The 15,311-nt window shown below is 42.6% G+C and overlaps 1 protein-coding gene across 1 annotated transcript; it reads right to left on the bottom strand.

The window, feature by feature from the left end:
• Nucleotides 1-2,956: 2,956 nt before the first annotated feature.
• On the bottom strand, nucleotides 2,957-14,976 carry LOC118367688 (synaptotagmin-11-like). The gene is made up of 4 exons (XM_035751277.2): nucleotides 14,706-14,976; nucleotides 8,669-9,582; nucleotides 6,862-6,982; nucleotides 2,957-6,737 (listed from the first exon to the last, which is right to left on the bottom strand). Exons 1-4 carry the CDS (start codon nucleotides 14,737-14,739, stop codon nucleotides 6,427-6,429), a joined length of 1,380 nt encoding a protein of 459 aa, XP_035607170.1. The 5' UTR covers nucleotides 14,740-14,976; the 3' UTR covers nucleotides 2,957-6,426.
• Nucleotides 14,977-15,311: the final 335 nt, after the last annotated feature.

Below are 15,311 nucleotides of genomic sequence, written 5' to 3'. Positions count from 1 at the left end.
GTCGAACATCTCATTCCAAAATCATGGGCATTAATATGGAGTTGGTCGCCCCTTTACTGCAATAACAGCCTCCACTCTTCTGGGAAGGATTTCCACTAGATGTTGGAATATTGCTGTGGGGACCTGCTTCCATTCAGTCACAAGAACATTAGGCACTGATGTTGGGCGATTAGGCCTGACTCACTGTCGGCGTTCCATTTAATCTCAAAGGTGTCCGATGGGCTTGAGGTCAGGGGTCAAGTTCTTCCTCACCAATCTCAACAAGCCATTTCTGTATGGACTTCACTTTGTGCACGGGGTCATTGTCATGCTGAAACAGGAAATGGCCTTCCCCAAACTGTTGCCACAAAGATGGAAGCACAGAATCGTCTATAATGTCATTGTATGCTGTAGCATTAAGATTTCCCTTCACTGGAACTAAGGTGTCTGCCCAGAACCATGAAAAACAGCCCCAGACCATTATTCCTCCTCCACCAAACTTTTACAGATGGCACTATGCTTTGGGCAGGTAGTATTCTCTTGGCATCCGTCAAACCCAGATTCTTCCGTTGGACTGCCAGATGGTGAAGCATGATTCATCACTTCAGAAAACAAATTTCCACTGCTCCAGAATCCAATGGCGACCGGCTTTACACCACTCCAGCCAACATTTGGCATTACGAATGGTGATCTTAGGCTTTTGTATGGATGCTCAGCCATAGAAACCCATTTCATGAAGCTCTCGACGAACAGTTCTTGTGCTGTTGCTTCGAGAGGCAGTTTGGAACTTGGTAGTGAGTGCAACACACTTCAACACTTGGTGGTCCCATTCTGAGAGCTTGTGTGGCCTACCATTTCGCGGCTGAGACATTGTTGCTCCTAGACTTCACAATAACAGCCTTTACCTTTGACCGGGGAAGCTCTAGCAGGGCATAAATTTGACATACTGACTTGTTGGAAAGGTGGCCTCCTATGACGGTGCCACATTGAAAGTCACTGAGCTCTTCAGTAAGTCCATTCTACTGCCAATGTTTGTCTATGGAGATTGAACGGCTGTGTGTTCGATTTCATACACCTGTCAGCAACGGGTGTGTCTGAAATAGCCCAATCCACTCATTTGAAGGGGTGTCTATATACTTTTTTGTATATATATAGTGTATAAAGGTCAAAGTCCACCTTCTTAACCTTTAAAATATCTGGGTTCTACTGGTGAAAGGCAACCCCTGCAGTCTGCAGTGAAGGCCTATCCACCACCATGGACTCTTCAGGAGCACCATTCGAACCCTCAACCCTTTTAACAGCCACTGCATATGAAATGCTCTGGACAGCCCTGACTTTGGCCACCTCATTCTTTTTCACCCTTGTCGGGCATTCCAAAGACATGGCTTCATGATTCCAACTTGTCACATTTTTATCCCTTTTAAACACATGATCTTTTCCACAACTTGGACATATTGGCTTCTCCCTTCTACAAACACTTGAAACATGTCCAAAAGCTTTACAGTGATCATTGGTCTTGGGATAAATGCTCTGAATCGGTAGTTGATATACTCCCACTGCTCTTGAGTAGCAAAAGACAAAAAAAAAAAAAAAAGAACAGAGACTCTTCACTTTTTCACCACACAATTCATCTGACGCGCATCAATCACTCCAGGAATATTTTTTATCTCTTCAACATTGACTTCCCTCGAGACACACGACACGTCAAACTTCTCAAATCGGGTAAGACACAACACATGTTCCTTCTGATCCTAAGAAGTACAACAAAATTGAAACAAGCCCACCTCTCGTGATCCTCACAGCCTTAACTTTACCCAGTACTCTCTCCACCAGTTTGGATATTGCAAATGGATTCTTCAAGATTGGTAATCTGATCAGCTGCTCCTCCATTAACAAACAAGGCTCCTACAAGATAATGTAAAAAAATGTTTTGATAATGATCCAATTCTCCTTGAGTCTGCTGCCATTAGGTACCGAATCTCTGTTGTAACAGAACATTTTCCTGCACAGCAGTGTATTCAAGTTTTAAAAAGGCTTCTTATCAGGTATCAAGGTAAGACCCAAGTGTAGTCTGTGTGAAGTAACAATGTTTATTGTAACCACAGGAGCAGGCAAATGACAGGTCAAGACTGCTAGGGGTTGATCATCCAGAGCAGAGGCCAAGGTACAGGAAGGCAGGTCGGCTCAGAGACAGGTAGTGGTCAAAACCCAGGAGGACGAGAAAGAGAGGGACTAGGGAAACCCAGTCTCTGAGACAAACCACTGGTAGGCTTGAACAAACAAGATGAACTGGCAACAGATAGACAGAGAACACAGGTATAAATACACAGGGGATAATGGGGAAGATGGGCGACACCCAGAGGGGGGTGGAGACAAGCACAAGGACAGGTGAAACAGATCAGGGTGTAACACTTCTTAAGTTTGTAATTTCCACTTAAAAATTTCAGACTTGATTTGCGCTAATGAAAAATGTTATAACCCCTACAAAAATGTCCATTAATTATAATCCACATAATTCCCATCTTGTTTCTACATGATTCTTTTGTTGTTAAATTTGACCTTGATGTCTACTTCTATGATTATTGAAGTTATCCTTGTTGCTACTCTATTACAGTTGTATGAATATTGTTGCTTGTTTTTTGTTGTTTGTAACAGTTCAAATGAAAATCGTTACGGATCAATGATCTACGCTTTTATTTCCACTGATCTATGTATGTGACAACCTTCTTAAATTACACAGACGACTAGTGTTACTTCAGTCACAGGACTTACAACTAGATTACACCAGAAGAGGGTGTTGATTGTCATGATATTTTCAATATTTTCATGTTGCATATTGTGCTTAATGTAGCTCTGTTATGAGAAGTGTGTGAGTGTGTGTACACGCTTACAAGCCTGTGTGCTCGCATGCCTCCATGCATGTGTGTCAAGATTCTGGTGATGTAAAGCTGTTTTTTTTTAAATGAGCTGCAAACACTGGAGTATAACTTTTTATTTGCACGTTGAATGACTGTTAATGAAAAAAACACACAAGTTAGCATCCGCGTAATATACTCAGCACATAGGAAAATGTAAGTTTTAGACACCGTTTGCATTACTGGTAAGTATTTCATTACATAGTTTAACTCCATGTATTTGGACAGAAGATACCTTGAAATAATAATTTGTACCAGTCCACGATCAGTCATTATTACAGTTTGTTTACATTACGTTTCATATTTTATTCCAAATTAGTTAACAAGGATATTTCAACAAAGGAAATAGCTACACTGAAGGTCGAAGGTGGGGAGACAAGGTGAAGTAAGCCCCTTTTATACCTTGTTCTAACTTGCGTCCTTTGTCCTAATCTTGTCCACAGTCTGATTGTGCCCACATTTTTAGACAGGTGTTGACAATCAAAAGACACGTTGTGATCTGATTGTGATCTTTTTGTGTCTAGACATCTTACAAGTGTAGACAGATCTGGACAGAAAAAACATTTAAATCATCATTATTCCGGCCTCTAAAATCAGTGATAGGTGGCTGATTACATCAATATGTGTCTTACAGTAAATACATATACAAATATTATAGCTGTGAAATTATTTGCATAAAGGAATGGACCAGTAACTCTGGTCACAATGCAGAAACAGTGGACAGATAACAGACTCATTTTAATACCATGTGTATTCACAATCAGAATGTAGACAAGATCAGGACTAAGGACCCATGTTAGCACCAGGTATAAACGGGGCTATAGACAGTCAAAATGGTGGGGGTTCTGATCGCAGGAGTTTGCTGCCAAAAGCAAACAAGGCAGCTCATATGTATTGCAACACATTTTATGCTTTCCCCTTGCCCTGACAAGACACAAACCTGCAGTCTTACTTAAGTATTTTCACCTTGGCCTCACTGAGATTACTGTTCTCCCAGAGTTTCACACAGTCAATTTGCCAGACTGCACTGCAGTAAATGTTACACAGTGTGATCTAAAGCCATTGCAGCTAGACTCCCCATGTCTCCACTGAGTAGGCCTACAGCACAGGTGTCAAACTCATTCCACGGAGGGCCGAGTGTCTGCAAGTACTCCCTTGTACTTGATTGATGAATTATGGTCACTAATTAGTAAGGAACTCCCCACTACTTGTTGTCTAGGGCTTCATTGAAAGGAAAAAAACGAAACACCTGCAGACACTAGGCCCTCCATGGAATGAGTTTGACACCCCTGACCTACGGTGTACAATGATGACAGAGCATCAGTCATACAGCCAAATCCTCACCGGGTGTGATAGGTGTTATGATGGGTTCACTAATATATCAAATACTGTGACTTCTCTCATTATGAGGAATGAAGCATTAAAAGGAATTTGAGATATTAGTGATCCAAATAAAGAAGGTGCAAAGAAAGAGTTAGAGAGAGGAGACGGGAGAACGAAGGAGATTGAGGAAATAAGGGACTGTAAAGAGAGAGCTAGAAAGAAAGTGCGAAGGAGGGTCAGAGAGAGTGAGAGAGCGGGAGAAAAAGAGGAGGAAGAGAGGATGGAGAGGTTGGTGACAGTGGAGGTGTGGGGGTTTGCCCACCTGTGTCTCGTCCTTCTGGTCAAAAGCCTAGCCAACCCAGAAGCTAGCAGTAGCCACCCCACTGCCATGTCCTGCTCTGAACCCCATCACAACTTATATTATTCTAAACAGTGCACCTGGGCTCTGCGGGCTCTGCAGTCTACACACACACACACACACACACACACACACACACACACACACACACACACACACACACACACACACACACACACACACACACACACACACACACACACACACACACACACACACACACACACACACACACACACACACACACAGAGTATCACCAACAACATACAGGAGCTTCAACCTGTGAGGCTATTCACTACAGAAAATTGTTGCCTTCAAGATATAAAGTACTGTTCTTTTATACAATATAATCTTGAAATTAGCCAAATGAAAAAGACAAAAATACACGAAGGGCTCGATTCAATCCGTATCGCTCAAGTTCAGCGCTATTGAAATGTAAAGGCAATGTAAAGCCAATGTTCCCAAGTTCGCGAAGACTGCATTCACGGTAAACGCTGCATATGACAGCTCAATAAAAAATTACGTTTACATTTCCAGCACGCAATAGCGCAGAACTTCAGGGATTCGGATTGAATCGAGTCCTAAAAGATGAGCATGGCAGCAAAGGCCAAAATATATATGGAATATACTGTATAAACCTTTTGGAAACCACACAGCAAAACATGACCCTTTACAACTCTTCATGTCAAAACCATTATTCACAATAATATCAGTGACTTTCAAAAAACATCTGGCACTACAAGCTGCTAACTAGCATGTGTTATTACCTGGTTATTACAGTAGTAAGACTAACCTGCTGCAGTGATATTTCAGTAATTCGCTTATACTGTGGTGAATGCTTTTTCAATGCCACAGTATGAGAAGATGTCATATTTCTTGTGATCACATGTTAAATCAAATCAAATCAAATACATGGTTAGCAGATGTTAATGCGAGTGTAGCGAAACGCTACATGTATCCATGTAATAATGTTTTGGTTGTTTATTACATTCATATTTTCAGACCGAATTTGTTCTAAAAATGAACCCAAAATAAATATATTTGCAGTGAAATCACATTTGTCTGAACAACAAAGCATCAATTGGTTTGAAACCTTGATGGTTTTCATGTTAGATACAGAGCTTGTCATCAAATATGGTAATGCCACTAAACAACAACAGTTAGGCCCCAAAACATTTCATGGGTAGAAATGTCTAGCTGTCCTATTCGTTGATACCTTTAGAGAAACTGCAACAGAGAGTCGGTTGCATGAGATTTTCTCATTTTAAGAGAGAGAAAAAAATTCTCACTATCAATATAAGCAATACTTCTGTTTCCTTACTACATTTGATTTGATGATATTTCTGTTTAATTCAGACATGCGATGAATGAAGTACAATATTGGCAAGGGGAGGATTTTGAAGTCTGACAATTCTTCCTTTTTTAAGAATTTGCATGTATCCCATCGCCTAAATTTCATACAACATGGCCAGACAATAATTCATAACTGCCTTGAATGTGTGATCCTGGTCAGATTTTGGTTAACAAACAACTTTTTTATTTTCATTACTCTTACCCAAATGCTGAGACTGAGTGTCTCTATAATTCTGTAGTGGTGTGGGTTATATATGTTGTATGTTTATCTGTATGCATGTTTGTTACTTTAATTCGATCCTGTAATTGAACCTTAACCACTGTAAAGTCCACTGTACAAGTCCCACCAGGAATGTTGTTCATTTTATGTTGGTATTATTCACAAGAGAATGTATGGCATGGGGAAAAGCCACTCTCTCGGCAAGAAGTCCCTCTCTTCCCCTCCTCCACCTCCCCCTATACACAGGTAGAACTATATGCATTAGGTGGTGTGAGGAGCTAGTATTCACTGAGGTTGTGCCACTTTGAGATCTGCCGACGGGGGTTTTCGCAGACTTCCCGCCAGTGGGCGGCGCCAGAGGGACAGGGGCTGTGCAGGCCGAGGGGCAGGCGCCCCACCACCTCGTTCTTAGTGGTACGGTCAAAGTCGACCACCACAAACTCCACGGAGATCTCAGGGAGCAGCTCGGGGGGCACGTCGTAGATGAAGGACTCGTTGAAGACGGGGTTTAACGTGCACTTCTTCACGTGCGTCTTTTTCTTGGCGATGCGCTTGCGTCCGTAGAACACATTGACCTTCACATATGGGTCTAAGGGAGAGAAGGACATTTTGGAATATTGCTATATGTAAAGGGTACATTACACAAGCTCCGCTTTTTTAAATTGTCCACAGGCACACACGCACACACTGACATACACAGTGGTTGAACTCACTTCCAGACAGGCCAGAGATGTCCATCTTGGGCAGGTGTTTGGCCTTCAGCACCACCACACTGAGGCGGTGGGAGACAGGTTGGTAGGACAGAGACACCAACAGCTCCCCACGGCTCTCGCACTGCAGGAAGAGACAGACACATAGAGGATTTAACTATTGATTCATTCAAAAGGAACAATCATCAAACCCACCTACTCAGCCTTTAAGACACAATACAACAATGAAACAGCCATAATCGTACAGTCATAGATTAAAAGAGTAATTGGGCACCAACTGCCAAGACAATAAAACTCAGCAGTCTTTGGAATTATCTATTTGCCAACCTTGTTCTACATGCACAATTATAAACTGGGTGGTTCAAGGCCTGAATGCTGATTGGCTGTATGACAAAACATGTATTTTTACTGCTCTAATTACGTTATTAACCAGTTTATTATAGCAATAAGTTTGTGGTATTTGTGGTTTGTGGTATACGGCCATTATACCTCGGCTAAGGGCTGCATCCAGGCACATTGCGTCTTGCCTAAGAACAGCCCTTAGACGTGGTATATTGGCCATATACCACACCCACTCAGGCCTTATTGAGTAAATATACCATACATATCTGCGTGTGGAAACAGACTAGTGTGATTATTTTAGTGTTTATGTGAGAAACAGCACAACGTATACAGTATAGCGGTTTGTATAATCTAGGTGTTCTGCATAGTAAGAGCAAAGGAATTAAACAATGAATCAGATAAACTCTGAACAAAATCTGTCATGGCTGGCCTTTACACTGTATATCCATATAAATGTAAATCAGATAATGGTACTGTATATATTAATACAGATGACAGTAGGTAGACATGATGTATGATGCTACAGACCAGCACACACATGCACTTTCTCATATTCACTGACTTGCAATTGATTTCATATTATTCCAACCCATCACTAAAAGGGCATTTTCTAATCTAATGATTATAAAATGAGGATTTGCTGAGAAGAATCCCTAGGTGAGTGTCCTGGTGATTGGTATGCTTATGATGGATTATTTCAATAAGCAAGAAGATGACCTTGCTTTGATGAAGGTTGTTTGACCGAAAGCTTAGCCACGCAAATTTGCCCTGACACCACTACAGTGAGCCAAAGTTCTCTTCTCATTCTAGTGTAGTTTTAATACACCTGCAACTTACTATCCTAGTCAGGTATGAGGTTGATTCCCATGCATGGTGTATCGACTTCCCCCATGCTACTGCAATACCTTGCCATCCACAATGAGTACTGAGGAACACTATCCGTTTATACGATCAGTCTTTTTTCAATGAGGAAGTAATAACCCCTGCATTGCATCCATACAAAACATATCAATCCCTTCTTATATTGAACAGCAGATGGGTTATACACAATGGCCACACAGGGAGGACTAGTGCCACAGGTACATGTAGGAACAAAAAACGAAAGTTCTTGGTGAGTCCGAGTTGGGTACACACTCACATGCACACGTGTGGCTGTGATGATGAAGGGAGCCTGATGGATGGCTGGCTGCATTGAGAGATTACACGGAGGCGTTGTTTCTGTCTCCTCAGTTTGGCTGCAGTTAAGACTTGAATGGGGACCGAATCAATAGAGACACATTGACCTTCCTGTCAGACAACCCCCTCTGTGTACTGCACTGCGCTCAATTCCATGTGTGTGTGTGTGTGTGTGTGTGTGTGTGTGTGTGTGTGTGTGTATGTGTGCGCCGGGCCCCTACTTCTAAGAATATGTTGGAATTGTCTGTTCATGCTTTTAAACATGTGTAGGTCGCGCGCCCCCATTCCTCACCTGCATGTTCCTCTTGCTGATTTGCTGGGTGATGTGCACCCGCCCCGTGCTGGGTTCCAACTCTGTCAGCGGGACCACCACCTCTCCTATGACATCATCTCGGGCGAAGCGGTCGAAGCTGAGCACCAGGAAGTGCAGCGTGAGCTCGGGCAACGAACTGTAGGCCACGCCATAGAACGTGAATGTCTCGTCAAACACCGGCTCCAGTGTCTTCCTCAGGACCCTGGTCTTCACCCGGTGCTTCTTCTCAGGGAGGATGGTCATCTTCACGTAGGGGTCGGAGCTGTTCCCCTGTTCGTCAACTGCAGGCAGGCCATGGGCTCCAACGATGGTCACCACCAAGGCTTTCTTGGGGAAGTTGTAGTCTAAAGCCAGGCTGAGGGAGCCCAGGCTGGTTTCAGGCTCTGATTCTGGGTCGGAGGACGCGGGGGTGAAAGGTGAAACGGTCTTGCTGCTGTTCTCGCTACTGGTAGCTGAGCTATCCAGGCAGCAGTAGTCGGCCCTGACGGGCAGTGCCGCCTCCATTCTGGGCTGGCCAGCAGGGGGCACCAGGTGGCTCATCTGGAGATGGGTAGGAGCATCCAGGATGTTGTTCTCAGCATCCACCAGGACCATCCCGCGGCCGCCACCCCTCTCTCTGTCTCTCTCCCCTTGCCACCCAGCACGCCTGGCCACCCGTACTATCCTCTTGCTGCTGCTGAGGGACTCTGGGTAGATACTGATGCCCTTCAGCATGTGGATGAACTTGTAGGGCGGGTCTTCAGCAGAGTCACAGTACTGATCACCATGGAGCTTGTACCGGCCCATCACCCGGAGGTGTCGACGCTGGCAGAAGGACCACAGGAGAACCAGGATCACCACGGCAACCACCAGAGCCGCTGCACCGATAAAACCAGCCAGCACCGGTGACATGTCTGAAAGAGAGGGGAAGATATAATGAGTAAAAGCCTTTGCACAGTCTAGACTGGGATGTGTTTGCAATGTCTGGTGTAAGAAATATTCATACTGAAGACTCTAAATCAAGTAGATAGTCAAACTGTCGGTTGCATTTAGTTCATCCAGGAACTGGAACTGACTCAGATTAAAGAAATTCAACTCTTTAAACTGCACCAAGTGATGCAGTACTGAAAATCAAATAGGAAATCATGTAACTGCCCTCCAGTGGCTCATTATTGTCAGGTAGGCTAAATAATGTAAGTCGTGTGACCACACCACCCAGGGTGAGTGACTCCACTCCACTGTGACTCAACACTGTGACTGTGCCATACAGCAGGGGTGACTTCATTACAGTGTCACAGAGCACAAGGCAAGGTGTGATGGGAAACACATGAGCAATATGGACGTCATTCAGCCAGGTGTCACCAGGCTGCTTAAATGTCAGCCTCCAACACCACACAAACACACACACACACAGAGACTTGTACAACTAACCTTGTGGACACACACAATTCAGTCCCTATTCAAAATCCTATTTTCCCTAACCCGAACCCTTACCCTAACCTTAACCCTAAAACCTAACCTTAACCTTAAACCTAACCCTAAAACAAAAACCTAACATTAACCCTAACCCTAACCCTAACCCTAACCCTAACCCTAGCTCCTAACCCTAAATCTAATTCAAACCATAACACTAATTCTAACCTTAACCCTAAACCCCCAAGAAATAGCATTTGACCTTGTGGGGACCAACAAAATGTCCCCAGTTGATAAAAAATGTTTTACTGTTATTTTACTATAGTTAAACACATCCACACACACAGTCCACCTCTTTATTTAAGTCATTAGTCATTTGCCTCTCTTAATTGATCCCAGTGACGGTGTGCTTTATCTAGCAGACAGACCATGTTCCAGGGCTGGTCATTACGCCAGACTAGGTCGTGTATTGTCTGCCTCAATGTGTCTGGGAGGTATAGCCCCATACCCTGTCTCTGTGTGTGTTTCTCTGTGTATGTGTATGTGTGTGTCTCTGTGTATGTGTATGTGTATGTGTATGTGTATGTGTATGTGTGTGTCTCTGTGTATGTGTATGTGTATGTGTATGTGTATGTGTATGTGTATGTGTATGTGTATGTGTCTCTGTGTATGTGTATGTGTATGTGTATGTGTATGTGTATGTGTATGTGTATGTGTGTGTCTCTGTGTATGTGTATGTGTATGTGTATGTGTATGTGTATGTGTATGTGTATGTGTATGTGTATGTGTATGTGTATGTGTATGTGTATGTGTATGTGTATGTGTGTGTCTCTGTGTATGTGTATGTGTATGTGTATGTGCATGTGTATGTGTATGTGTATGTGTATGTGTATGTGTATGTGTATGTGTATGTGTATGTGTATGTGTATGTGTATGTGTATGTGTATGTGTATGTGTATGTGTGTGTCTCTGTGTATGTGTATGTATGAGGGGTGAGGTTCTAAGTGTCTGTGCACATGCAGGTATGCATGAATCTATGTGTGACTGTGTGTGCGAGCCACCACCCACTCATTTGCTGCTGGGGTTAATGTGAGACTGTGACTATGTGCTGTGCGCACATGGTAAGGCTGACTGTGCTGATCCCAGCTGTAATGGGACTCAGTGGACAGAGCCTGCTGCAGCGGGGCGGGAGGGCCGGGAGAGGGCCCTTTGTTTGGCCAAGCCCCTGAAAAGAGACGCATTGTGCCCACCACCCCACCCTTCAGCCCTCCACTGAGAACATTTCCCTAGCTGCGCTGGCCTTCAGATCATGTCACCATACTCCAATTGGTAAACTTGTCAGTCTATACAGTGAATGTGCATGAGCATGCACATATGTGATGCACGAGGCACACATGCATGCACATACACACGCACAGACTCTATCTTTCACCCTCTTTACCTCAGCTATCGAACTATATTTATATTATTATATTATTATTTATCTGTTTTTCTCTATCTCTCTCCCGTCTACATTTTCATCTGTCTTTGTCTGTCTCTCCTCTCCCTCCTTCAACTGTCTGTCTTTCAACAAAATACTGTGCCCTTCCTTCCTGTTGTTGTTCATTGGCATTCTGGGTAGGGATACCAGGAGGATGATGTCAGATTTTGGAAGGAGCTTAATGCCAGCTGAGCCCGTTGCCCTGGAAACATACCCCAGGGGGATGGCAGTAGTGAGCTCTCAAATCTTCCGCTTCAGTGGGTCCAGGAATTGTCCACAAAATGTGTTAAGTAAATGCATAAATTGAATGTGCTGATTAACAGAACCAAAAATACACCGTACATTTTTTTATTAACTAGACACAATGCCAATCTCCTCAGTTCAGTTTTTTTTCTGTGGGTAACTTTAAAGATATTTTTTCCTGTGGATTCCATCTGTTAGCCTTCTGCATAACCCATTTCAGATCCTTCATCAAGAAAAAGAGCTCAGGTTGATTTGCAAGGAATTATGTAATTCTATCTAACCATAGATTACAGATCAGACCACACTACTGTAGAGGTAGTTTGACATTCCAAATATGAACAGCACACATCCCGAGTTCAAGACATCCTTTTTGTTTAAATATGCACAGCTACTGTCAGTGGCATCATGCCTATAGGGGACACAAAGGCATGCACCCCCTAAGATTTGTCATGTTTTAAAATTAATTTTATCATAATTATTTATAAAAAGATATGTCAGCAGTACTTTTCGCAGGGGGCACACTGACTGGACCAGGCAAAGTGTACCCCCCTACCTATTCTCCCCTAGTAAGTGGTTCCTTCCAAGGTGCACAGAGCAGAGATGCCTCGGCAGGACACTAGATACTCTAGTGTGTGAGGTATCGTCAGTGGAGGAGAGAGTGTAGAGTGACACACACACAGCGTTTGATTTGATTTGAGCCATTTCCAGTGCCTGACCCTGCCACTTTGTTTGATAAACTGAGTCATGGGGCTGGGGAAATGTAACCACTGTTCATAGACAGAGCTATGCATGCAAAGATTGACAATTTGGTTGTTCTTTTCAAAACTCAAATGACAATAAATTGATACATAATTGACTAAAATTGCTTTAATTATTGGGTTATGATACTATATACCAGTGTGGCAGTTGCACTAAACTTCTAAGGCAAAGCGGTTCTTAAAGAATCAATGTGCATCCTTAATTAACATGACAATTGAACAGGTAAGGAGATATGCTTAGATAAGGAGATAAGGAGGTAAGGAGATATGCTTAGATAAGGAGATAAGGAGGTAAGAAGATAGGCTTAGATAACTTATGCAGAAAAATAGACATAGTTTTGACATATAATTAGTCATAATAACTATGGCTCTAGATTGCAAGAAAAATATGTTTCTGGTGTTTGAAGAATGCAAAATGATCCAAACATCTGACCAACTGCCCGTCTTTCTTTCTGCCTGGCACCGGTTGGTACAGCATAAACCCCATCATCCACCAGCCTGGTAAACAGTGCTGAGTGACCATGGAGCACTGAGAGACAATCTGTCTGCATTGGCAACATGTCTTATTGTATACTGCCTGTGAACATAAGATTCAGTTGATTTGCAGAACTCAGATTGTGATGTGGACCAGATGTGTCTTAATCCTGATGAGTGACCCAGATTAGATCACTGGCTGTAATCTGGGTTTCTGGAGTCTGTTGGGCTGAATTTCAGATATCCAACTCTCATGTTCTGCTGCATCCGGCAGGCTCAGGGCCAACATTATGTTTGCAATAACACATCGCTAACACTCAAGCATAGATTGCACAACTGTTTATCTTGAGCCTGTTTGAGATGATTGTAATGAGTTGTTGTAATGAGGTTCTTCAAGCATTTGAATGTTTAGATGCTCTTGATGGTTTAATCTTAAATCAACCAAGAACTATGAGAATGCATTTATTAACAAAAGCCTCCTCTTCCGCATGGACATGAATCAACTCCAACAGGTTACAGGCCCATTCCTGGCAGTGCTTATTGGTTTATATTTTAGAACAATCCGTTTTGTTTCTGCACTTGGGTTGTCCTATTCTTCTGATGATATAATATCCATAATAATATATAATAATATAATATATGCCATTTAGCAGACGCTTTTATCCAAAGCGACTTACAGTCATGTGTGCATACATTCTACGTATGGGTGGTCCTGGGAAATGAACCCACTACCCTGGCGTTACAAGCGCCATGCTCTACCAACTGAGCTACAGAAGGACCCCAGGACCCCATAACCCTCCCCATTCCCCATCACCTATTCATGTCACTTGCTGAGAGGATCTGGCACTGTTTGGGTCACCAACACCCCCTGCCTTCAGAGTACTACACTTCTTATTATGGCAATGTGGCATTAAACTACTGTTCAGGGATCTTAATTTAAAGCTCGGGGTCTGATACAATTAAAATATGTCCATTTGGCCAAACTCCTAGTTCCGGGATGCGTGCTTTAACAAAAACAAAGGAACGGGGCTGGCGATGCTTATGCAGGAATAGACATCACGTCATCCTATCCACCCCATCCTACGCGCACATTGAAGACCACCGGGAGAAGTGACAATGTTGGGAATGGGCCGCAGTACTCTATCTTTTGATAGAATAGGCCTACAATTATTATGTTGTTGGACCAAATTACTCACTGATTGAAAACAAATAATTGCATAATAGCAAATACTGTAATAATAGGCTCCCACTGGGCACACACTGGTTGAATCAACGTTGTTTCCACGTCATTTCAATGAAATTAAGTTGAACCAACGTGGAATAGAGGTTGAATTGATTGACGTCTGTGCCTAGTAATGTTACTATCTCTGTTGAACATGCCTGTGTAATCAGTTTCGTTCAATTTACAAATTACATTCGATGCTATTTACATTAACATAGGCCATGGTAATGAATAAATGTCAAATTTACATTTGGCAATCTTTGATGATAGCAATCAACTTAATCATGCTATTTGGGTGTGTTCACTCTCATATGGCCTTATTTCTAAAACGAATGGGCATTATTTGAACATTTTGCCTAATGTAAATACAAGACATCATATAACGTTAACATCTGACGACACAATAAACAAAATGCCAAATAATTCCGAAAAATGTCTGCTACTTACCATATGCAGGTCGTAATTCTGTAATCTCAGCCATTTTGAGAAGTAACGCAGGATGCTTTACTGGCAGCCCAGATAAAAACGGTAAATGAAAGAATATAAAGCTAATTTGTCCCTATTTTATATCCATAGAGAATGAGTAACGATACTTCAACCAAATATTCCAGTAAATGAGCTCACAGGTTAATAAATAATGATTGTCTTCCTCTTCTCGTATGGTCTATTCGCTCTCTATACGCCAAACTCAATGATGCTATTATATCTCGGATGCTGCGTGGGGCTCGAGACTGGTACTCACGGACTCGCAGGAGGGTTTAGACCCGCCCCCGGGTGGCGTCAGACGTCATTTTTTTCTTGTATGATACAGTATATGTATGTAAAGGACCAATTACTGGTGGAAGGGTAGCACACTTTCATTCAAATAGTTGCTTGGCAACATTACACAATAGGTCTAAGGACCTTACAGATTTTATAAAAAACGGTTTAATTCTTGGCAAACTTTGGAATAATTATAACATACATACAGCATTTGCAAAGCACATAATTTTACATACTCCCCCCACTAAAACAACCATTATAAAGCTGTGTTCAAGACTAATGCAAAAATGG

This window comes from Oncorhynchus keta, chromosome 34 (genome assembly GCF_023373465.1).
Source record: "Oncorhynchus keta strain PuntledgeMale-10-30-2019 chromosome 34, Oket_V2, whole genome shotgun sequence".
Lineage (NCBI taxonomy): Eukaryota > Metazoa > Chordata > Actinopteri > Salmoniformes > Salmonidae > Oncorhynchus > Oncorhynchus keta.
The sequence above is the reverse complement of the archived record's forward strand: the minus strand, read 5'-3'. Positions and strand labels throughout refer to the sequence as shown.